General features: G+C 34.2%; 1 protein-coding gene across 1 annotated transcript in view; it reads left to right on the plus strand.

Moving 5' to 3' along the window:
• Positions 1-713: 713 nt before the first annotated feature.
• Positions 714-26,313, plus strand: part of LOC111991502 (uncharacterized) — a 33,212-nt gene continuing 7,612 nt past the window's right edge. The window contains exons 1-4 of the mRNA XM_065777546.1: positions 714-1,013; positions 1,216-1,368; positions 1,635-2,243; positions 23,099-23,597. Of these exons, the coding sequence (XP_065633618.1) occupies positions 986-1,013; positions 1,216-1,368; positions 1,635-2,243; positions 23,099-23,597 (1,289 nt within the window). The 5' untranslated portion in view covers positions 714-985. The remainder of the gene's footprint in view (positions 1,014-1,215; positions 1,369-1,634; positions 2,244-23,098; positions 23,598-26,313) is intronic.

A 26,313-nucleotide genomic window follows, 5' to 3' on the forward strand; every position in this document is an offset into this window, starting at 1 on the left:
ACAAAAATGTCATGTAATATTTATTATAAAATTGTTGTAAAAATATTATGGGGTAACACTATGCTATAATTCACATAAATATCAAAATTCAAAATCCCGAAAAATTAATAGTGAAAAAAAAAAAAATGTGAAGCAAAGAAGTGAAGAACAATCAATGCTTTGAATTGTTAAATTAAATGCATGGTGTGCGGCTTTCGGCTATCATGGTACTTGTATAAAGTACAACCTCAATAAAAAAGGAAAAACGTATTTGAAAGCAACTTCAATGGTTGAATACTAAAAACAGGAAAAAAAATCAAAAACTTGAAAATTGAAGAATCAGTTAAATAAAATTAAAAGTAATGTTAAAGCTATAAACTATTTTACAAACTATTATTGTAAGTAACTCTTTTTATTAACTTTTATATAAACTAATTATTAATATCACATTTTTTTTTACCAGTAACTTCAAAATTTGCATCTCCAACACTCCAACGTAACTTTTTATATACTACTGCATTAATTTTCATCTAAACTAAACCACAAACCACTAATAATAATGCCATTAGCGCACGTACTATTTTTTCCTCTCACCCGAGTGAAAGTTTGCGGCACTTTAAAATTAAAGTTGAAAAGAACTGGACCAAAGAGAACCGTAGGGGAGCCGATTCTGGAAGCCGTACTATTACTCTCTGAGCTGCTACAACTGTATTGTCCTTAAGCAGAGTACTGTCTGTGTCTGTTTTAGTAAAAGAAAGCAAGGAAGCGATTTGACTTCACAGTTCACAGACACAAACTACAAACTCTCTCTCTCTCTCGCTCTGTGTATTCGTCACTTCATTGTTTGTACACGAGACTAGTGTAAAACTCCATTCAAGCTTAAAACCAAACTATAAAAGAAAACGAAGAGAACCCAGAAAAAAAGTAACAAAACAAAAAATGTACACAACCAACAAATCTCCCCGAATTTAGCTTTGTGACATAACAGGTCACACAACCCACAAGCATGGAGTACAAAAGGATCCAAAAACCTCAGAAACCTCAGGTCCCCCCCCTTTTTTTTTCTTCTTTGTTTTGTGAAATAAATGCAATAGTATATAAATTATACAAGTATACAATAAAATATTATGTAATGTTGCTTTTCTTGATTTTACGTTTCCCAATGCAATTATTTGATCTGCTATTGTATGAGTATTTTTAGTTTTTTTTTATAAGAGAAAAAGAAAATGGTATTATAGGGTGGAGGATTGTCTCCAGGAAAGTTGAGGACTATGCTTCTGGGAGTGGGAGTGGGAGTGGGAGTGGAGAGGAAGCGAAAGGAAGGAGAAGAGCTTCAATCTGATTTCACTTCCAGATCTCATTCTTTAGCTCAGATTCATGATGATGCAGGTACTTGTATGACTTTTTCTCTTTTTCTATGTAATTTTTTTTTCTCTGGAAAATATTTTACAATCTAAACAAGCGGTGCCTTTTGGTTTAAACTTTAAAGTTTAAAACTTTGAATTTTGTTATAAAGGGTCTTGAGTTTTCACTTTTTTTTTTCCAAGTGTTTCAATGATTCTTTATTTTACTAGGTAGGTTAGAATAGGAAACATTTATTAAGTAAAGAGTGAGTTTCTGAAATCCATTAATTAATTATGGAAAACTTTGATCAGGTGGTGGTATGGGTTCTGATAATTGCAAAGATGTAGATGTTGTGAGTGTTCTTCCTGAATGTGCTGCTTCGACCACAGCCGATTCATTAGGTTTGGAGATAATTAGTGACCGTAGAATGAAAGATAACACATTAGTAAATTCGAGGATTAGGATCCAAGAAGACCCTTCTTCTTTGGATTATGATAGTGGCCATGATGTTATGAGTGTGTCCTCGTCAGTTTTTGAGTTCCAGAAGGCTGAACGAGGTGCCCGGCGAGTTCCTCTTGGATCATTCTCTAAGCCGGCGCCATCCAAATGGGATGATGCCCAGAAGTGGATAGCGAGCCCGACTTCAAACCGGCCAAAGACAGGTAATGTTGGATCACGAAAGGGAGGTAATGTTGGTTACGGGGGCTGGCAGCCGTCCACGAAGGTTGTTGTTGAAGTTCCAGATCAAAGAGTGGTTGCTTTTGAAGAGCCTGATACAAAGCGGATTGATACAACTCAAGCTAAGTTGGAGTGTGGGGGAAATAAGTTTGTCAGTTGGGAGGCTGACCACCCGTATCCAAGTGCAGATTCATATGGCAAACCCATCCTCATGATTGAGAACTCTGTTGGAGAGTCTGCAAGTAAGGATATATTATATTAAGTTTGATTCAACTTCTCAGCAGTCTTTCACTGTCATGTTTATTTTCGAAGTATTGTGTTTTGTTTGTGATCTTTTGGATACTTGTATTCTTTGCAGAAAAATATTTACTCTTCCAAGAATGCAATCCCAAAGGGAAATATATTGTTCTGTTTTCAAGAACAATTTGTAATATGTTTTCTACAATTAGTCATCTAATGTTGTGGGCCATGTGATTACCTTATATTTGCTTAAAGGAAAATGACTAGACATCTGTGTTTGTCTTTGTCAGGGTCTAATGCATTTTAAGAATGATGACTTTATCATTTGCTCTGTGGTATTTCCATATCTCTTTTAGTTTGGACAAGTTAGGAATTACCGAATTAAACCGCCTGAATTCATACTTTTCTTGTTATTTCATTAGTTAGATTGAGCTCTGATGTAACCAAAATTATAGCCAGTTGAGTAAGGTTCTGGCTGAAAAAATGTGTTCTCCGGACCAGCGTGAGCAGCAAGTAGCTTGAACTACACCAGAGAGAGAGAAAGAGAGAACTTTTGAGCTCTATGGTAGACTTTCACATCCTATTGGACTTGTAGATCCAATTGATTGCTTTAGTCTTCTCTCTGGTACTTCTTAGGCAATTGTTGTCTGTTTAGTTTATAGTCTAATTTATTCTATAAGAAATTTAATTAAAGGATCTGGCAAGAGAAGAATTCCAAAGGCACAGACATGATCATTTCAAATATAATCTGTAGCGCTCCTATGAGCTCCTGTTCAAGGCTCCAGCTCCTCAACATATATTTCTGCAATGAACCACTGAACAATAAGAAGTTGGGGTGACATGATACCTCTGTTCAGATATCAATTATGGTGGGGAGCATGGGCCCCATTTTGGTAAAGCTTTTTAAAATTTCTTTGTCTTAGATCGAAGTTAAGTTTTCACAGTGGTGGACTTTTCAATATTCTCTGAATCATCTACTAAGTTTAGTAACACTCTTGAATTTAAGTTTGGTAGATGGTTGTATAAAGTGGCTGTGCTAGTGTTGCTGGGGATGAGAATGTCTAACCTACTTTGTACAAAATTTGGTATGAACTGACAGGAATGGAGTCCTCTTTATAAAAAAGACAGTTTATACTGAAATATAATAAAAGATGAACAGCTAATGAGACATGGAAAAGTTGGTCCATTATTGTTAAAATTGTTCTACTGCCTGGCAATTCCTTTAAGAGAAAAGTATATTTCGTAACAGAAAAATTGTATTTTAAGCAATGTGGGTGTTGTTCCTCTGAATATGAAGTTACTTTCATGCAAGATACTGTAGAAAATGCACTACATATAATAACTTGGAACTTACTGGTTTCTATGCATTTTGGGCAGCTAGTTTGTAGTAGTGTGATTCTGCAGCTGCCTTGAAAGTTATGTCATTCTGCAGATGCAAGTTTTTCTGTTGTTTCTTTGCTTGATATACAAAATTGCATTGTTGAATGACGTTGCCTACTTCCTGATGAGCCATTTTTATTTTTTCATGATTCCAGGTTCATGCCCTACTAAAGGATCTAATTCACAAGGCTATCAGTGAGACTCTAGTATGTTCCTTACCATGCCAAGTTTTATGGCTACCATTGATTTTGTCGTATTGTGTTATTTAAAGTTCAAATTAGATGCCTTTCATTAACTCAATATACATAAAAGTAATGCAGAAAAAAAATATGAAGCATTTCTAAAATTGAGTTGAGTAAATATTATTGTGGCCATAACTAATTTTAACCATGCGAAGTGCTTCTGTTGTGTAAGTAACAAAAAGAATTTCCCTAGTTGAAATTTGCTTTCTTAAATGAAGGGGAAATGTTTTCTGGAAGTTTAAGGAAACTATTGAAAGCCTTTAGAAATTGTAATTACCACTATAAAACTTGTGGGATCATTCAAATTTGCATTGAGTTATAAGAGATTAGAACGGATTCATGTAACCATGTATAGTATTAGAAAATTTTGGAAGACCGAAAGTAATTGTTGGACATAGAAGAATGAATTTTTTATTTTTTATTTTTTGCATATTTTAAAATTTAGGATTTGACGTTTGACATAATCGAGTGACAGATAATCTTAAATTTGGTGGCTTAGACCTTTGATTGCCTTTTACTCTCATGCTAGGGAAATTTGTCTGCCATTTATGCTAGTAAAATATGTTGAAGGTCATATGAAGATACTGATACAAGTTTTGGCCTTGGTTAAGAACTTTCTTGTCCTTGCCAACAACAATACACATGCCTGTCCACCCACACCCAACCACCTGCAAACATGCACTAGCACATGCATGCACACCCACCCCAAGGATATGAGCCTTCCAATGTGGCTATTAGTGTGTTCTTTTTAATTGGCTCTATATCACAATTTATTTCCGTTTAGTAATTTACCTGTGCACACACACACGCACATTCCCCTGCACACTCTTACACACATAACTGTCATACCTACACATGCACACCGTTGTAGCAATATACGCACCACTTGTGCACACCTTTACACCTACTTACAAATATCTACAAATATCAAGCCTACAATTGTCACAATGCCTATTTACAAATATCTACAAATATCCACTCAATGCATACATTTACAAATATTAGCAAATAACCACACTATCACACTATAGTACCTATCATTTAAATGTTTACTCATTTTCTTTATTGTGATTTATCTAATTTATTGCTATAATATTTTAGGTGATATTCCTATGGATTACAATGATCATATTGATAATAGTGATGAAGATCAGTCTTATGATGTGGAAAATGATGAATATGATGATGAGGAATTATATGATCTTGCTGTTGCTGGATGTCATGTTGCAGTGACATATTATATGAAATATATTGATAAACAACCTTGTAGAGATTCTGAACAAACTGGCTATATGTGGTTAATGGATTGTTTGACGGGTAATGAAACGAAATGTTACGAAATGTTTAGAATGAAGCCACAAGTTTTCCTTCAATTGTGTAATGTTTTACAACATACATATGGACTTCAGCACACAAGGCATATTAGGCTTGAAGAGTCAGTAGGTATATGTTTAATGATACTTGGACAAGGAGCTTGTTATAGGATGGCTCAAGAAAGATTCCAACATTCTGGTGAGACTATACACAGACATTTTCATAGAGTTCTGAAACACCTTAACATAATGTCAATGGATATCTTCAAGCCTTCTGACCCTACATTTAGTGTAGTTCCAAGACATATACAGAAGAANTCTAACTTTCTCGAATCCTACAATTCAACCCGATTGCATCCGCCAATGAATGGCTCCTTCTAATGCTTCCCAGCAACACCAAAATTTCACTTAACACTCAGATTAGATGTGGTCAGTGTTTGTGCTTCTCGCTAGACACTTGCGAAATCCACTTGTTCATCCTTTCAAGCTTTAGTCTTCATACTCTCTCACACTTGTTCCTTACAATTAAAAACTCACATAAATACAGGGAAATATGATTGAAGAAATTACAATCAAATTTGGCACGAAATTAAAGCTAACAAAAATAGTTGTAAATTACAATTTTACAGGATGTTATTTACTATTTAATCCATAAACTTATTATTTTTTTTATGTATAATTTTAGATACAAAATCTAAAAGTTTTAAAAATTTGATTAATGGTATAACTATTGATCTCTTATTTTCTTAAAATTTGTCAAGTATAGAGAATAAAAAAAAAAAATGTAATTCATTGATTTGTCAAAATTTACTTCTAATAAAAAATATTGAGTAGAGTTATAACCTTAGTTTATAACCAAGTTTGTTGCTAAACTTTGCTCAAAATGTAATTATGTTGGATTCAAAAAAATTTAGGATACAAGAAGTTATTTATTATACTCTCTATATTTTGACCTGTTATCAAGGCATATTTAACTTCTAGGCATCAATATCATCTTTTCTTTCCTTTCAATTTTAAGTCTAACACAACAAGTTGAATTCTTTACGAGTTTTCATATTTTGAAATCGTTACATGATAGTTTATTATAAATCGTAAAGATAGTTTATTATCAGTTGTTATTATTTATTGTCAATATGTGTAGGTGTAACCATTTTATTTTGTTAAGTTTGTATAGCATTTTTGTTTTTATGCAGTTATCATTATTTATTTGGCATTATTTTTTTATAAAAATATTGTAAACTAGATGACAAAAATCAACCCACTTGCCCACATAGTCACACTCATCCGTATATAAACAATACACTAAGTGTATGCTTGAACAATTACTAACTTTACTATTTTTTTTTTTTGTAGGTTCCAGTTAGCTCAACTGGTAAAGTCTTTGATGGTTGTATAAGAGATCTGGAATTCAATCCCTGCCTACACCAAAAACTGCTTGATATCTTGGTCTGATAATAAAGAGCTATTATCAGGAGCGGATGCCATAAGTTAAAACTCTCTAAAAAAAAAAAACTTTACTATTTTTTTTCTTGAATCACTTATTTTATAACAAAAAGTTATTATAATTGGATAACAATATACACATATAACAAACTCTTCGTATTTTCTAATTATTAAATTATATATAATTATATTATATTTGTACTATACACACACACACACACACACACACACATGTGCACATTTACATACATTACAACTCACACAAATTTATAACAAAAATAAAAAAATAAAAATAATGCACACAATCAGTATCATGCGTGAAAGAGATATTTGTGATTTGTGTTGTTCGATTTTAAAATAGGCTTATCTGTGTTGTTATTTGATTTTGGCCTAGGTGGATGTGTGTGCAAAAATGTTTTTGAGAGTAAATTTAATAGGTAAAAATATACTTTAAATATACAAATATATATTTTTAAAGTTAGGGGACAACCCTAAGTATATGTGCACCCGCCATTGTCTACCCATTAAAATCCTCCCCTGTCTTTCACACACGGGTGGGGTGGAACCTCTATGTTGGACCTATGAGTGAAGCTCACTCCCTAGTCATTATGATAGAGTATTGCACGTGATGAATCATATGATCTTTAATTTGTGTGAAGAAAGAATCTTCGTAAATGGAGGTTTGAGATTATATGCAATACCTAAGACATTTTATCTGATGCAATACCTAAGGCATTTTCACATGATGCATAACACTGGATGGTTGAGATTGTTCAATCTCAACCATTAAATAAAAAAAAAATTAGATGCAATAACAATGAATGATTGAGATTGAAAGTTGCTTTTGCAACTTTGAATCTCAACCTTTAATTAAAAAATATATATTAAAATGAAGTAAAAAGTTAAAGTTAAAAAATTTAAAATGTAAAAAATCTGAGAAGGAAATGAAGTAATTGCATGTACCTGATCTCAATCTATAAATGTAAAACACGAAAAAGAAAAGTGGAGAGAGATATAGGGCCTGTTTGGATAAGCTGTTTCAAAATGTGCGTTTTAAAAATAATATCCTTCATACATATTTAATATATAAAAATTTTATATACCTGGTGGTGGTTTTGGAAAGTTGACAGATTGTCGACGGATAGCATCTAAGAAAATACGCGTATCATGTGCTGCACCCTCCCATCCAGCCATAACAAATGTGAAAAGTAAATTAAAATCACATGCTGCCATCACATTAAAAGATGTCACACCCTTTCTATTATAATATGGAGCTTTTTTGTCGTCTCCAACAACAACTTGGATATGCGTACCGTCAATGGCACCAATGCAGTCCTAAAATAGAATATAAATTCTAGTTACTTAGGAAAAAATTCTAACAAATATTAGAAACAAATGTAGAATGTATGAAATGAATATCTGAAAGTGTGGCATGTACAACGGATTCTTCTGTATATGTCTTGGAACTACAAATTGGGATGAACATGACTTGGACAGACCAAGAAGCAATAGTAGTGGAGAAGGTAGTAGCAGACAGGCAAATGTTGAAAATATACAAGATGAGGAGATGAAATTTGTTCGTGACAAAATAGCTCGATCCATTTGTGGGTTGTAAACAATATTTTTATTATTTCTATTTTGGTGTTTTGGTTTTTAATTTTTTCGGATAAGAGCTTTTTTATTATTATAATGGATTGTCTATTACTTATATTGTTGGCAATTAACATTTTAATATAATTATTTTCCTAATCATTTTAATATCTTTTTCTTAATGAGTTATTTTTAATATTTTAAATTTTATAAACTTCTCTCCATGAATTTCAACAACGAAAACATCATTATTGTTGTTAGTATTAATGTAATTGTTAAGCTTAATTACATATTTTCAATAATAAAAAAACACTGATCACGGGAAAAATGACAATATAACCTTCAAAAAATAGTTAAATCCTTTTTGGTTATTTACACTCAAAACAACTATTTTTAAAACAGCTTATCCAAACGCTTAATATGACTTTAAAAATAGAAAACGCATTTTTTCACATTTTTACCAAACACTTATTTGTGGCTTTTAAAATGGAGTTTTAAAAACGCACGTTTTAAAAACGCTAATTTTTAAAACGCACATTTTGAAACAGCTTATCCAAACAGGCCCATAGAGGATGCTGTGTGATGCGGTTTTCTTATTATAAAACCGCAAACTGAACTGCATTATATGGTGCGATGCACTGTTACCTGCGGTTCGGTGCGGTTATGCTATTTTGCGAACGGTTTTGGTGCGAATTTTATGGTTTGTGCGGTTTAGTGAACACCCCTGGGCACGATGATTGATTCATTTATTGCATCATATCCAATGTAACCATGAGTCATATCACTCACACTACAAAATACAATTTGGATCTATCATTAAAGGATCGAATTTAGTAGACATATTATAAATTAATCATGAACTAAATGATTAATTGCTATTGGTTTATTAATGACTAATTAATAAGATCCATTAAAAAAAATATGATTTTTCTATAGGAGTATGGATAAAATAATTGGGCCGTTTGGCTATGATGAAGTTAAATTCATATTATGAATATTTTATATTTTCTTTTTCTTTTTATCCAGCAATAAGTAGGGATGAATTGAAGATTTGAACTCAAAACAACATCACTAAATTATAAATTTGTTTATTGTGTTAGAAATATTTTTAACTATAAATTTTTTTATTGTATTAGAAATATTTTTAACACTAGAAGTAGAAGGTGATAAATGTTGTGTGCTTGCAGGTCCATTATATTATACTAGTGTGTAACTCCATACATATGCATGAGTACATTTAAAAACAATCATATATATATATATATATATATAATTTAGAATCTAATTGGATTCACTCTTTGGTTGAAGTATGATAATGGGAGATACTATGCATCAAAGACATTTATGACCTGAAAAAGGGGAGGCGGGTTTGTGGGGTTGGATTAATGAAACTGATACTAAAGATGATGACTTGGCAAAGGGATGGGTATTTGTTCAGGCAATATCAATAATAATCCTATGTCAATTGCATTTTTTCTTGGTTTATTATTTAAAATACTCATTAAAAGAAATATTTTATAATTGGCGAACTAGTTGAGAGTTGAGATCCAAATGTTGAAAAAAGGTTGGCTTTGACATGTGGTAATAATATAAGGGAAATGTTAATGAATGACCTAATGGTATTTGTTAATAAACCATTTAAAGAAATTTTTTATGGGAAAAGAAAAAATAAAGCAATTAATGTTTTTACAGCTTTTTCTATTTCCCATAAAAGTGGTATCAAAACTTTTTTATAATAGTTTGTTAACAATTGCCTCTAACGTTACACCCATAATATAATAAGAGTTCTCAAAATATTATATGTATATATAATAGACACACACACACACACACACTAATACTACATGCAAACTCATGTGATGCACTAGAGTTAATAATACACATATTATAGATATTTTGCAAGAAAGCATTTATTAAAAAAAAATTCTATAACAAAATAAAATAAAATATAATGGGAAGAAGTATTTAACTTCTATTCTTTTCCATGGTTTAGAAGTGTTGTCTAACTTAGAACGTTTGGGTTGCTAAGAGCTAGAGATATAAACTGTTAATACTAGACATAGGTGCTTATGTTGTCAACAACTCAGTGCAGGTTCATAATTACAGAAACCTAGCTACAAAATAATTCACATTTCTTAAATTAATAAAAAAAACTCCAAAAGTTATATATATAGTTATATACACAAACTCAAACTAATATCTTTTGAATACATACATATTGTACAACAAGTCTTAATTTTCCCATCAACCGTTCATCATTCAATTATCACACACAAACATAACAACCTTCACAAGTGTGGTGCATTAAAAAATTTTAAATTATTTTTATGGGTTATTCTTTTTTATTAATATAAACTTGCTTGAGGAAACCATAGAACTTGAAGATGATCCAATACTTTGGAAATGATTTCTATATTCACATGATGAACTAAGTTCTAGAGATTCTGTCATATATATACTGAACAGAGTAAGAGGAAAAGATACAAACTAATCACCTTACAAGAAACCAATTAAAAAACACCTGTCACCTACACTAATGCTAATATAATCATAAGTAGAATGACCTGTAGCTTACCATTTTATTCATATTCAAGTAGACATATAAAACGACTGTCGTTCTTCACTATAATGTGCATCTTCAATGCTTCTATTCTTGACTATAGCTTTTTTTCAACCTTTGATATTTCAATAATAAGAAGGGCGGGTTTTGAAACGGTCATTAAAAAAATTATAATAGAATATCATTTTTATAGTCAAATGTGAAAGACACCCTTATCAAAAAAAAAAAAAAAAAAAAATAGTGAAAGACACATATAGCTTAAACAAGGGAGTTAATACCGCGCGTACCTGAGGCTGTTTTAATTTAGTTAAGAAAACGAAATATTTCGATACCAGTTAACACCAGTGTACCATGTGTGATGCAGATGACTTGCTGGATGAAATCTCCACTGAGGCCTTGCGACGGGAAGTGATGACCCGGGAGAAGAAGGCAAAAAAGGTACGCATCTTCTTTTCCAAATCTAATCAGCTTGCATATGGTGTTAGAATGGGTCATAAGGTTAAGGAGATGAGGGAGAGGCTAGTTGCTATAGCTGCGGACAGGCAGTTTCACTTGGATGAACGTTGTGAGGAGATACAAGTCAGGCATAAGGCAAGAAGGGAGACTCATTCTCTTTCACATGCTGAAGCAGTTATAGGGAGGGAGGATGATAAGAAGGCTATTATTGGATCTCTGTTGGATCCCAATGCTAAAGAGAATGTTTCGGTCCTTGCGATAGTTGGTATCGGAGGACTAGGAAAGACCACATTAGCTGGACTTGTCTTCCGTGATGAAGAACAAATCAAGAAACATTTTGAGCTAAAAGTGTGGGTGTGTGTCTCTGATAATTTTGATGTGAAGATAATTGTTGAGAAAATCTTGGAGCGTGTAACAAGTAAGAAACCAGAAAACCTTGAAATGGACACGCTAGTCAGTTGTCTCCAAAACGAAATTAATGGAAAAAGATACTTGATTGTGTTGGATGATGTGTGGAACGAGGATCGTGAAAAATGGAATGAATTGCAAATAATTTTAATGGGTGGTGCAATAGGCAGTAGAATCTTAGTAACAACACGTAGTGAACTTGTGGCAAAGATTACACAACCTATGCAACTGTATGTGTTAAAGGGTTTAGATAAACAACATGCTTGGTCTTTATTTAAGAAGACGGCATTTGAAGAGGGGAAAGAGCCGAAGAGTGAAAGCTTTGTAAAAATTGCGAATGAAATTTTAAAAAAATGTGTAGGGGTTCCACTTGCAATAAGAACAATAGGAGGTCTGTTGTATTTTAAAAAATCAGAAATTGAGTGGTCATTATTTGAAAAAAAAAAAACTTTCGAAAATACGTCAAAATGAAAGTGACATTTTACCAACATTAATGTTGAGTTACGGTCATCTCGCCTCACACTTGAAGCAATGCTTTGCTTATTGTAGTCTATTTCCAAAGGATTACAAGATTGACAAGTCAGGTTTGATTAATATGTGGATGGCGCAAGGTTTCATCTTGTATGAAGAAAATCAATGTCCAGAAGATGTTGGTGATGAGTATTTTATGGATTTGTATTGGAGATCATTCTTTCATGAAGTTGAAAAAGATGAACTTGGCAATATTTCAAAATTCAAGATACATGATCTCATGCATGATTTAGCAATACAAGTAACAGGATTAGATTGCACCACCATTAATTCAAAAGTGAAAGTCATTGCAGAGAAAACTCGTTATGTGTCATTTGAAGATACGTTGTTCTCATCATCGGAAATTCCAAGCTCATTATGCAAAGCAAAAAGGATAAGAACATTTCTTTTGCCGTGTCAACCAAAGAATAATACCATAAAATCAAATGATTCAACTTACAGTGAAATTATTGCAAGTTTTAAGTTCATACGCTTGCTGGATTTGCATAACATAGAGAGTAAAACAATTCTAAGTTCTATCAAAAAGTTGAAGCATCTAAGATATCTCGATCTTTCTAAGAATAAAGACATTGAGATGCTTCCTAATTCTATTGTCAAGTTGTACAATTTGCAAACACTTAAACTCTCTGGGTGTAAAAACCTTAAAGAATTGCCAAAAGATATTAACAAATTAATCAACCTCAGGTTTCTTGAGATTAATGGGTGTTCGCGTTTGACTCATATGCCAAATGGACTGGGCCAATTGACTAATCTACAAACATTGTCAAGATTTGTGATGAGTAAGGGTAGGATCGATTCAATGCCTAGGAGTTACGGTGGATTGAAGGAACTTGACAAGCTAAATGAGCTAAGAGGAAATCTCTCAATTGAAAATCTCAAACAAGTAAAGGATGCTGCATTAGAGTATAAGGATGCAAATTTAAAAGAGAAACAACGTCTTGATAGGTTGGACTTAAGCTGGGTAGGAGTAGACATTGATGAGACGGGTGTTTTTTGTGACATGTCAGCAGTGGAAGCCTTACAACCACATATAAATCTAAAAGCATTGAGTTTAAATTGGTACGGGGGAGTGATATTTCCACTTTGGCTTTGGATGCTCACAAATCTTGTCCAATTTGAATTACATTCTTGTGAAAAATGCCATTATCTTCCACCGTTGGACCAATTGCCTTCTCTCAAAATTATCCATTTATGCACACTGGATTCTTTAGAGCACATATCAGATTCAGAGAGAGATAACGGTGATTCTTTATTCTACCCATCTTTGGAGAAACTTGATATTTGCCATTGCCCTAATTTAAAGGGATGGTGGCGGGGAAGGAGGGATTCTCTTCCTTCATTTCCTCGTCTTTCTGATTTACAAATTCGGTATTGCCCTCAGTTGACTTCCTTTCCTTTGTTTCCATATCTCGAAAGATTGGAGCTATTCGAGTGTAGCTTGAAGCAGTCATTGGAGAGGATGATGATAAACAACAAGACTTCAGGGAATCTACCATCAATCGCTTCTTCTTCTTCTTCTCCTCCTTCTACAATTGTTGCCCCTCTCTCCAAATTAAGATACATGGAAATAGAGAACATGGGAGAAGCTTTGCCAGAGGAGTGCCTACCAAATCTCATTTCTCTCTGTACTCTAACTCTAGACAAATGTCCTCTTCCTTAAGGCATGCGATATCTTACTGCACTTCAATATTTGAATGTTCAAAACTCTGAGGTGGTTGATTTATCCAATGATTGGGATGAGATGGAATGGCAAGGACTTAGGACCCTTTTCACTTTGCATTTCTATGATCTTCCAAAGTTGGTCTCTCTCCCAATGGGACTTCAATATGTTAGCTCTCTACAAAATCTCGATATTTCGCACTGTCCTAGTTTGATAGCTATACCGGAGTGGATCTGCAAACTTATATCTCTTCAATTTCTTGGAATTTGGGGTTGCCCTAATTTGGAATCATTGCCAGAAGGAATCAGTTCCCTTACTTCTTTGCAATCACTATACATTATAGAATGTCCCATCTTACTAAAAAGATGCAAGAAGCAAATCGGGGAAGATTGGCATAAAATTTCTCACATTCCCAATTTGAAAGGAGATCTTGAAAAAGAGCAAGGTATATAAAAGTCTACCATTTTACTCCCAACCTTCAATTAAAAAACAAAAAATCCAAAAGCTCAATTCTTCTTCTCCATTGTTCTCTCTCAACGTCTATAATTTTTGGTGATTAAATTTCAGATGAAGAAGAACCATAGAAACCTGATCATAAGAATTGGGACTTAATTAAAGATTTTGGGTGCTGCAATTGTTCAACAACTCACTCACTGGTACTATCTCCTTTCTTTTCTTTTCCTTTTCCCTTTATCTAATTTCTTACATTTCAATAAATTTCATCCTTTTATTTTCAACTGGGTTGATGTGGTGATGTACTTGATGTGCTTCGTTACCCATTGTGTAAACAGAGTCAAAATTGGCACAAGGTAATATTACTAGGAGAATTGAACCGAGTAAGCATGCCATAGGAATCAGCTCATTCTACAGGTATTTTGTTGCTTTAATTCATTTTTATATTTATAAGCTTCCAGTTTTTTGTTATGTCTACAGATTTGCCATTTATCACAGTTTTTATCTAAAATCACTATGGGGATCACGCTTTATAGTAAAATATAATTTTCAAGCATCCTGGTTTTATTTTGAAATGTAGCTTGATATTTAGAAAGGAAGATGTTAATATATGTTACCAAAAAAATGAACTAACTAATGTTTCTGATATTGTTGGTTGATTTGAGCTATAAAAAAAGAAAAAAAGAAAAAGAAATCTTCCACTGACCTGTTTTATAACACCTAATATACTTTGTAGAGATCAAGCATCTATTAATTATTGTTATTGTGATTACAGAAATATTCCAGTCAAGACGATTCCTTTTTTTTGAAGCTATTTTTTCTACGAATAGTAGAAGTGGAAGGGAAGGAACTCAAAGCCGTCGGTGATGAACCCTTGTCTGACGGCCGCTGCGGTCTCCGCATCCATGGCTAGGAGATCGAAACTCGCAAGCTCTCCATTCTCAACTCCTCCAACCTCCAGCTGTCAGTCTCTCTCTCTCTCTCTCTCTCTCTCTCTCTCTCTTTTAAAAATTACTAAACTCAGAGCATAAACTAAACCGTTTCATATAATGATTTCGTTGTTGCTGTGTTAATTTTAGCTTGTGCAAATTGAATTTTGCTCTCTCTCACTATATCGCTAGCTATATATATATAGTCGAAAAGCGGTGATCAGTCAGGTTTTCTTGAATGTGATGAAAATGTTAGGAGAAGTTTTTGAGTAGTTATGTGGAAATTGAAAATTGGTAAAGTCTATTGACATTGTCATTATACTAGGAACCTAGGATCATATGCCGCCTTAACTGGGATTCAAAATTTGACATAAAAAAACAAATGCACATTGGATTTTATTTGGTAGAGGTCGAGTGTTTGAGTTAAGGAATCAGCCTCTCCAAAACAAATTGGGAATTAGGCTTATTTGGTGGTAGTTATGGAAAATTGGAGATCTTCATGTTGCCAGAAGAAGTTTGATGATATATGTTAGGGGTTTATGTTACCACCTAAGTCATGATGGTTATGTTATGTGCTGCAGGTAGGAAGAAAAGCTTTAGACTTCTCAGTTGCCAGAGATGGTTTTCGGGGAGAGTTGTTTAATTCTTAAACATGTGGATAGTGGCACCAAGTTCATTTCAATGCATTCGATGCTCTAACTGGCTGGAAGCAAGAGGCGTTATGTCCAGCTAAGGTCCCTGTAGCTACAAAGTGAAAATTTAGAAGGTAAGCTAGGTGTCCATATGTAATTTCTTTGTTGTGGGCAACTGGGTCTATAAATTTCTTCAAGTATAAGTCTTGAAGGATTACTGCTTTTGTGAACTGTTATATCACCTACTTTATTAGTTTACATGTGGAATTGTTTCTTTTGAACCTAATGCATCATTTTAATGCGGGTGCTGCAGGCTTTTGTCATGTAAATTTATATAGCCAGCTTTCTAAAATAATATGTGGCTTTCTCAAGTGATTCATCAATGGAGGTAACTTATATACAATATTCTAACCTCCCACTCAAGTGTCCTTTGCCCTTATTTCTTTTGTTTCTTCTTTCACATCTTCAATATGTGAGTGTGTTTGATGATTGTCTGTCATTTGATCCTGTCCATTTACATACTAACATCAATTCTTGTTTTACTGCATTTCCCATGCATCAGCACAAGACAAGAAGTGGAGAGTAAATAGAGGGCCCCATGTATAAGTGTTGGAGTGCTTCTAATCTCAAAGTACATTGAGATACATGTATGATTACTTTCATATAGTTTGCATATAGCCTCAAGACTCCTGTGAAAGGTAAGCCTACTTATCCAAAAGTCGTAATGGTTTAACTACTGCTTTTGTATTTTTTGGTATTTTAGATTTGCAACTTTTACTTCTCCTGTCTGATTCTGTTTCTAGGTATAATCTTTGCATGTCCTCTTTTTCCCTCTAAATATCCAATGATACTTCCCCTAGTAATGCGGTAGCTATTTCACCAGTTCGTATAGCAAACGAGATATGCATTCATCATAGTGCTTCTTTTAAGACATTTTAGCTTTATCTATTGAATGGGAAAGGGGGAAGAAGAAGAGGAATTTAATTCCTGCGCACCAAAATAATATGAAACAAATGATTGGAAACTACTTTGTATATCTTTTCTCACATCATCAATCAATATCAATATATATAAAGGAGAGACTTCATGCAACAGAGAATAAGGTTATGCCAAGTGGCGCTTTGATAGAGTAGTTTAGAAAAAACATGGGCTGACATTTAAAATTAACAATGTGTTTTGTCCAAGATCAAAGTTCATAGCAAGCCCAAGCCCATTTTTAATCCTAGCCAAACTCTAATAGCTAATAATTAATAGCTACAATTAACCCCATGTACAGAGAACAACGTAGTGCCTTTGAAGTTCTCTCTCATAACACAACTCTCTCTTCATGTCCCTTACTCTTACAAAATCCAAACGTCTCCTCAGTTACACAAACTCATAGCTTTCTACCTCTTGCTATTCTGAGTTTTGGCCTTTCACTTTTCCGTTTCAATCTCAATCTCAAATTCACGACCAAGATGCTGTCCATGCTTGGCATCAATTTCAACAGGTACCTAATCTCTCTATCTCTGTTTCTCTTAAAAATAAAATGTTAAGGTCTCTCTCTTTCTCATTCGTTTTTGGAGGGGAAAAAAAACAGATTATCATCTTCTTTGAGAATCTCAGCAACTCCGCATGCGAGGCTTTTCTAGCACGTGTCAATGATGTTTTGTTGAATCTGTACGTGCTACTACCTATATAGGCTTTATTCCCTTTTTGTTTCCATAGAAAGTAGCACTTCAAAAACAATTTCTAAAAAATTTCCTATCAATATTAAATGGAATTTGAACTTCGGTTTCTATGTAGTCTTTTAACATTCTGAATGATGATTTCAAGAATATAGGACCAACCCAGAAAATTAACCTCAAGCCAAAGGATGACCTGTCAAGGTAAAAAAAGAATCTACTTTTGGGTTTTTTATTTTATATATATATTTTTGCATAATGTAGTTAATTTTTTTTATATATTTAAATTCAATAAGAAATGTATTTTTAAACAAAGAAACACAATTTCTGGATGTTGAAGAAGCCACAAGATTTTCTGTGTAGATACAAGTAACTTTCCCATACAGAGCTTATCATTGGCAAAGTCCAAAATTAACTTTGTTATACATGATGTATATATTCTACTCCATGTCTTTCCTACTCAAAATTTTCATTGTTTTATGGTTGCCTTAGAAATTTTAATAATTTTCTGTTTTACATATATATATATATAGCTTGCCAGATGCATATTATCAATTTGGTTGTTAATACTTAGTCTCTATAAAGATTCTATAAACTTGAAAATTTTTAATATTAGTTCTTATCCTTCCAATCTTTGAACTTTTTTTTAGCCTTGGTTGGATCGTTGTCCCCAAAGACTCAACAAATTTCAAATAATTGTATTGTTTGCAGTTGCACCTATCTCAATTGTGCATCAACTGTTGCTCAAAATGAAGGGTTGGCATGCCTATTCACCAAAGGTTACTAGGTTATTTTTTTCTTCTTAAGTTTTGTCAAGCAGCCTAAAAAATTGGTGTAACTATTGATTCTTTAAATTTATTTTAGTTCTAGACCATGAATCAGTTCCAGTTAGAAGTTGCAACTTAGCATATGACATTCTTTGACTACGTTTGAAAATATTATTACTACCAAAATTTGTCACTAACACTAATTCTCTCGACTATATGAAATTCTTTTTGAATTGATTAGTTCTCCAACTTGGATCATGATTGTAATAAAGTTGTTCTATATGAAAATTTACAAAGTCTCCTATTTAAAATTTTCTTTCAGGCCTTTACTTATCAAAAAAAAAAGAAAAAAAAAGAAGTTCTTTCAAGCCTTAACTACAGTGTTTAATTACTCCAGAGGCAATGCTTCAATAACTGATGAAATATTTGCAACACTTGGATTGAAAATTCATGGTGGAAAAAATGTCCCTTATGTGTGGGACATTTTCAGATTATTAGATCTTGGTATATATTTAGTAAATTCTAGAGAAATACATAATGAGAGTTCCAAGTAGAAGACTTGGTCTTGGTGCCAAAAGATGTATTTCTTAGTGCATTTGGCCATAGATAATGTGTATTGGAAGCTTCAAGGATGCTGAAAATTAATTATAAATGAATTCTTACACTTCTATTAATAAGTTGAACAATAGTGAGATATCACCTTTTCATTTTTTATAAAAAAAATAAAGATGGTTGTGGTTAAACAAAAATATCTTCCTTCTAAACTCTATTCCATAGTGATACACTAATTGGGAAATCATGTGTTGGCCATAATTTGGTGGTTTACATACAGGAATTTACTACTTGCACTAGAGGGTATATTTATTAAAAAATCTATTATGTAGCTCCTTGACAATTAGTATCTTTGTTGTAGCTACCTGAAAAGATTCAAGAATTACTTGGATGAATGTACTTCGTAATGATTTGGCAATTTAAGGGAATTTTTGCCCCATATATTGATGAAATATTTAGTTTTCATATCTATTTCTCAAACCATTCATTGCTTACTCTCTTTCAAAGTATGTGACAATAATAATTGTGCCTGTAACTTAACCGAAATAATTAAATAATTGTGAATTCACTCACACAACACACATATTCTTAATTATATTATAGTAATTTATGTTTCTTTTTTTATTTTTTTTCTTTTTAAAATATAATATAATTGAAGCTAATTAAGTAAATATTATACCACAAGATTACATATTTTTAATGGATCATAAAAATTAGTTTGAAATTATTTCAAAATGAAATTATAAAGTATCCGCGCATCGCGCGGGACATCATCTAGTATATCTAAAAGCAGATACCTCATGTGAGAGTGCATGAGATCCTGCCTAAGAAGCACGGGTGCGTTTCGGGACTCGGGTGCGGGTGCGGGTACAGTGTTGTAAACAAGGAATGCATTCTCTAGGGTGTCATCACTTGGAATCCTGGAGTGGCTGCTTGTCATGACATGACACAATATGGGCATTTACACTATGCAAGTGTGTTATGCACCTGATGCTTTATTTGTGCCCAACTGTGTCGGGGACTTGAGGTAGAGATTGAAAAGAAGTTCTTGTACTTATATTTGAATTGTCATCAGTTACAGCCTCCTGCCTTGTCATGAAGAAGGTTTTTCTTGCCTTGAAATCTTTTGGACCTTTAGTATAGCTAGTTATTTTTGTTTGCCACCTTTCTGTCTTTGGCGCTTCAATGAGCTTGAAAATTAATACTAGATAGCCTCTATTAGATCAACATGTTTGAGTTAATATCTGTACTTATTACAGGCTTCTTGTTACATGAGTATTCAGTATGTTCAAATATATCAAATAGATGGTAAAAATATTGAAGCACATCATTTATGATTGTCTAGAACTTTGTCAACTTAAAATACAAGCAAGTCCTGCCTTCACATCTATGATATTACAAAAATCATTCAGTTAATCGAGACTGACAATGTGTAACTTTCAGGTAGAGGTTGAAAGGATGAGGGGACAAGCGCAAGATAGGCTTATGAATAAATTAGCAGCTGCAAGGCACAAGGCTGAAGAAAAGCGAGCAGTGGCAGAAGCAAAGAGAAATCAGGAAGCTGCAAAAACTGAGCAGCAATCAGAATATATTCGCAAAACTGGTCGCATCCCATCCTCGATTACCTGTTGTGGTTGGTGCTTTTAAAATTTGAAATACCTTTTGTTGAGTAGGCTTTGCCTGTGTATCTTGTCTTCAATTTTTGGGCATATATTTCGTGTATATCATGTTCTTTATCACATATCCTGTGCTTTTTATATATCTTGTTGATATCAAACAATCCTGGTGTAAAAACTAAGACCTAATTTTGCTAAAGCTTATGAAGAAAATTTAAAGTACTTCAGACATAGCAAGCATTACATGGAATAAATAAATGTTAATATGCACGCCGCTAACCTAGACAATTGCATCATTTCACTTTAAAAACTGGAAGAAACAAAAAAAAAAAATCCGGGAGTGTTTCAAATATGAATACTTTGTGGGTTAGTATATGAGAAAAATAAACAAACAACTTGTGTAGCAAATGCGTAAGAAAATTAATCAAGGCAATAATAAGTGTGTGCGAAAGCAGAAGCAGTCGCCGCTGTCTTAATTCAATAAAAAAATGGTAAGAGCATTAGCATTAGGAAATGCTACTCCATTCTATTTTACCATTTCAAAAAGTTACTTTATCACTTATACCATACAATTTTACAATACTTTCAGCATCCCAAAACTCTATTATTTTACTATTTTATTAAAATATTATTTTTTAAGTCCAGAAGCAAACATAAAAAACAAATTTTTGGTTTGATTGTGCTCCGGTTTGTGCTCACTTCCTCTCTCTCTCTTGTCTCACTTCTCTGTTACTTATCTGGGTTTGATTGTGCTCTGGTCTGTGCTCCAATTGTGGATCGTCGGTCTGTGCTCCGATTGTAAAGCGTGGGTCGTGGATCGTGAATTCGTGATATGAGTTTTTGTTGGTTATGATCCGATGGGTTTTTGGGTTTGGCCATGCTTGATGGTGTTGCTGTCAGTTTGGCCGTGGGTTGCGGGTGTCACCGTCGGCTTGGCCGTGGATTGTGGGTGTCACTGTCAGTGTGGCCATGGGCCATGGGTCGTGGTTGTGGTGCTCGGTTTTTTTGCTTGGGTTGCTGGGTAGCGATGGTGGTTCGGTGTCTGGCTACAACGGTGGTTCAGTGTTTGATCTGTGGTGCTGGGTTGGCTATGCTGTGGCTTGCAGTTTGGTGAAGCTTTAGTGATGGAGAGATAGATAAAATATTAATATTTTTTTTTGCAATTGTGCTATAGTGCAATTGTATTTGTAGAATTGCACTATAGCACAATTGCAAAATTTTTTTGCAATACTTGGGTTTTACATTCCCTGATGTTGAGCACTTTGGGGCTTGAAATGCCAAATTTACATTTGGCATTTGCATTCCCCAGTGTTAATGCTCTATTGTCTTTAAAGATTGTATTTTTTTTGCAGCTATAGAAGATTCAACAACAGACTCCAAGGAATGATCTTACAATTCAGGCATGCTAATCAATGTCCGGTGTCCTTAAAACTTTTTTGGGCGGACAAATTTGCACATTTTACATTAATATTAGGGTCATAGTTCAAGGTGCAAAATGTGTATGTGAAAAGTTTAGGGTATAAAGTGTAATCTAAGATATAGATTAGAGTAGTAAAGTATAATTACTTCATAATTTATGTGACATCTTTGATGGAAAAAGTATACTTCCAACCCAACAACATTTGAAGAGAATGACTTTTTTTAATGAGTTGTGTGACTGGTTTAAATAACACACAAGAATAAACATATAAAATCATTATGTAATGGATTGGAGGAGATTTCTCTAAATTGGTCATCTCAGATTAATAAAACTCAATTGATGCTAATTCCCAAACACCGGCAAGGTAAATCCATCTCACAGTTTCGTCCTTAAAAGTTACAGCACTATCTACATAGTGTTAGCGAATATTATTGTTGTCATAATCAAACCATTCTTGGACCAATTAATCCACCTTTGTTATTCAGGTTTCATCCCGGAACGTATGGCTTCGGATAACTTTTTAATTCATAAATGTAGACACCTAAAAGGAAAATGAGATATTAGCTAGCAATTAAGCAAGCTGGATCTTGATAAAGGAGATACTTTATCCCTTTATCTCATCATTTTATGCCTCAAACATCTCTCTCTTTCCTCGACCAAGTTGTCCATGATCGTAAAATTCATCATCCGCTTCGGGGTTTTATCTCACGTCCTTTTTGTGGAAGGGGAGCATGGGCCCCATTTTGGTAAAGCTTTTTAAAATTTCTTTGTCTTAGATCGAAGTTAAGTTTTCACAGTGGTGGACTTTTCAATATTCTCTGAATCGTCTACTAAGTTTAGTAACACTCTTGAATTTAAGTTTGGTAGATGGTTGTATAAAGTGGCTGTGCTAGTGTTGCTGGGGATGATAATGTCTAACCTACCTTGTACAAAATTTGGTATGAACTGACAGGAATGGAGTCTTCTTTATAAAAAAGACAGTTTATACTGAAATATAATAAAAGATGAACAGCTAATGAGACATGGAAAAGTTGGTCCATTATTGTTAAAATTGTTCTACTGCCTGGTAATTCCTTTAAGGGAAAAGTATATTTCGTAACAGAAAAATTGTATTTTAAGCAATGTGGGTGTTGTTCCTCTGAATATGAAGTTACTTTCATGCAAGATACTGTAGAAAATGCACTACATATAATAACTTGGAACTTACTGGTTTCTATGCATTTTTCTTTCTTTACTTTTAGCAGTCAACCTCAGCCGGCATGATTCATCTGTGGCCATACAAAGTGCAACTACATTTCTACCACCCCCCTCAACAGCTCGGTCTGTATCAATGAGAGATATGGGCACTGAAATGACTCCTATTGCTAGCCAAGAACCTTCCAGAACTGGAACTCCCGTGAGGGCAACAACACCAATGCGCAGCCCAACTTCTTCTAGACCATCTACTCCTAGCAGAGCTGCCCCAGCTTCGTCTCCAACTGATCCACCAAATGGCCATCCAGATACTCACAAGCATGAGTTGTCCGAAAAGGAGCTACAAATGAAAACTAGGAGAGAGATAATGGTCCTGGGGACACAGCTGGGTAAAATGAACATTGCTGCCTGGGCTAGCAAGGAGGAGGAGGATAAGGATGCGTCCACTTCACTAAAAAATTTAGCAGGAGAAAGACCAGCTAAAAGTGTCATCGAGACACGTGCAGCAGCTTGGGAGGATGCAGAGAAAGCCAAGTATACGGCCAGGTAATTTCGTACATAGAATATATATATATATATATATTTTTTTTTCATTTCACGTCTCCTTGGAATTTCAATATGGATGTCTAATATATATTCTCACACCTTTTTAGTTTTTTAACCCTTCCTTTGGTCAGTTAAATAGGGCTGTAAACAAGCCTTGCTTATCAAGTATTGCATGTTAGAGCTCAAGATGACAACAAAAGTAAAATGTTGAAACTCGGCTGAAGCTTGAACCAATCCTGTAACCAATGTTTGAACTTAAGCTTGTCAAAAATTCCAAAGGTTGACCCCAGCTTGGCTCAGCTTGATTCAATAGTCAAGCTGAGCTCAAGCTCAAACTTAAGCTCAATATCAAGCTCTTGAGCTCAATATCAAGCTCTTGAACTCAAGATCCAACAAAAATACATTATCAAGCTCATATTAAGCATATTATCGAGCTCATTTGGTTTGGAGGGGTGGTCCTAACTCCCAATTAATTGCCCATATCTTGAGCTTTTATTTTTTTGGTTGTGTGTGTGTGTTTGCTTAGGCACAACTTGTTCATTAAACAAGCCTAAATCTAAGGCTCGAGCTTGACTTTTTTGTAGATAAACAAACATGAACAAGTTTTTTGTCGAGTTAAGCCCGAGTTATTTATGAACAACTTGGTTCATTTACAGCCCTATCATTAAAGGCCAATTAGGACTTTATGCTATACAAGAGGGGCATCCCTCTCTTTCCCCTTAGATTGCTTTTCCCCTGGTGAGGCAGGGTTTGCTTTCATGTTCTTACACTCACCTTTATTCAGTATATTTCAAGTGTTAACAATCGACTGGTTTAGGAGTGTCTGATAAAAAAAAAAGGTTCACATATATCGAATTTGACAAGTTCCCAGAATTTAGAATGAGTGGTATCTACAATATATCATTGTTTTTTGGGTGATATGTCTCAAACTGTTTGGTATCTTCTATATATCGCTTTCAAGCTTAATAAATAAATTATTATTATTTTTTAAAAGGACTTGTTTTCCTATTTTTTATTAAAGTCAATGTTCAGTCAACAGCTGGTCAAAAGTTAGTTTTTTGAGAGAGAGAGAGAGAGACGTTTATGCTTTGAGATGTTGACTTGCAGTTTTTGCTGCAGCAAACACCAATGCAGAAAACTTTTTCAAAAAATGTTGTGTTAATAAACAAACAGATGCCTAGATGAGAGTATCCACAGCAGTGGAGCTAAAAATTTAGTTATTTGGCACCTACAAAAATTACTTTATCTATTTTTCCTCTTCACACCCCACAACAATGGATCTATATTTTTAGTTATTTGATTAAAATAATACAAAAAACTCATTAGAATAATAATAAAAACTTCCACAGCAAACTTAGTAACCAGTCACAACCACCTCTACCATCAGCCACAATCACACCCACAACCACCACCACCACCACCACCAGTCCACAGCAAGGAAAAATAAAACCACCAACCCAAATCCCCATCTTTTTCCTCAACCCAAACCAAACAAAATCACCAAATCACAATTAAATCCACCTCCACCATCGCGGCACAACCAAACCACAACCACCATCATAGTAGCCTAAAGCTCAACCAAAAAACTAGCAACCAATTGAAAAAAAAAAACCACCATCATAGTAGCCTAAAGCTCAACCAAAAAACTAGCAGCCAATTGAAAAAAAAAAAAAAAAACCCAGAAATCTCACCCTCAAAATACCCAAGCCAAGAGCACACAATACACACAATTAGAAATCTTAAAACCCAGATATGCAATCCAAAGAGACCCACACAGCAACCACGCACCACGACCCTAGCAACCCACCCACGAACCCAGCGGTGGAGTGGAGGTGAGGGAAGAAGATCACCAACCATTTCGGCACTGAGACCACCCACAAACTGTTTCGGCACTGAACCCAACCACGAACCCAGCAGCGGCTTGGGTCAGCACTGTGCAGGGGCTTGGTTTGGCGCTAGGTAGGAGCTTGGGTCGGCAACGAGTGGAGGAATTGAAGCTTGCAACGGTAAGAAATGAAGAGTGTGAGGACCGACTAAGGGGAGAGAGGAGCAACGGGTAGAAATGGGGAAGGAGGAGAAAGAAAAAAAAAAAAAAAATTCTAACCATCAGTGTGAACACAAAATAAAATAATATATATATATATTTTACCTTTGAGCTACAGTGCACATCTATCTTTAAATGTGCATTGTAGTTGAGAAGCCAAATTTTTTGGCTATAGCTCCACTGCTGCAACTCCATTTTTGTGATTGGTGGTGCTAAAAATAGCAATATAGCTATTTAGCACCATTGCTATGAGTGCTATAGGTCCTGTATGTAAAATTCAAGAAAACTACACATTAGAAAATACAAAAGACAGATCATGTAAGCCAGGCGGTAGTAAATGACTTTGTGAAATGCTATTAAAGCATGTCTAACAAAACTCAGTGGATGTTGGAAATTATTAGGTACTCCCGGAGTACCATAAATGTGTAGTCTCTCTTCTCACATAAATGGTGAGTCCTACCATGAATTTAATTAGTGGGACCCATCATTTATGTGAGAGGAAGGAGTACCTATTTATAGTACTCCGGAAGTACACAATAATTTCCCGTGAATGTTTATAATCGTTTAGTGGATCCGGTAACGGTTGGGACGTGTGTCTCAATAGGGTCACCGTGTTTATTGAAGATTGTTAAAAGAGTTTTTTTTTTTTTTTTCTTATATAACTGTTCACCA

Source organism: Quercus suber, unplaced genomic scaffold (genome assembly GCF_002906115.3).
Source record: "Quercus suber isolate HL8 unplaced genomic scaffold, Cork oak 2.0 scaffold_158, whole genome shotgun sequence".
Taxonomy (NCBI): Eukaryota; Viridiplantae; Streptophyta; class Magnoliopsida; order Fagales; family Fagaceae; genus Quercus; species Quercus suber.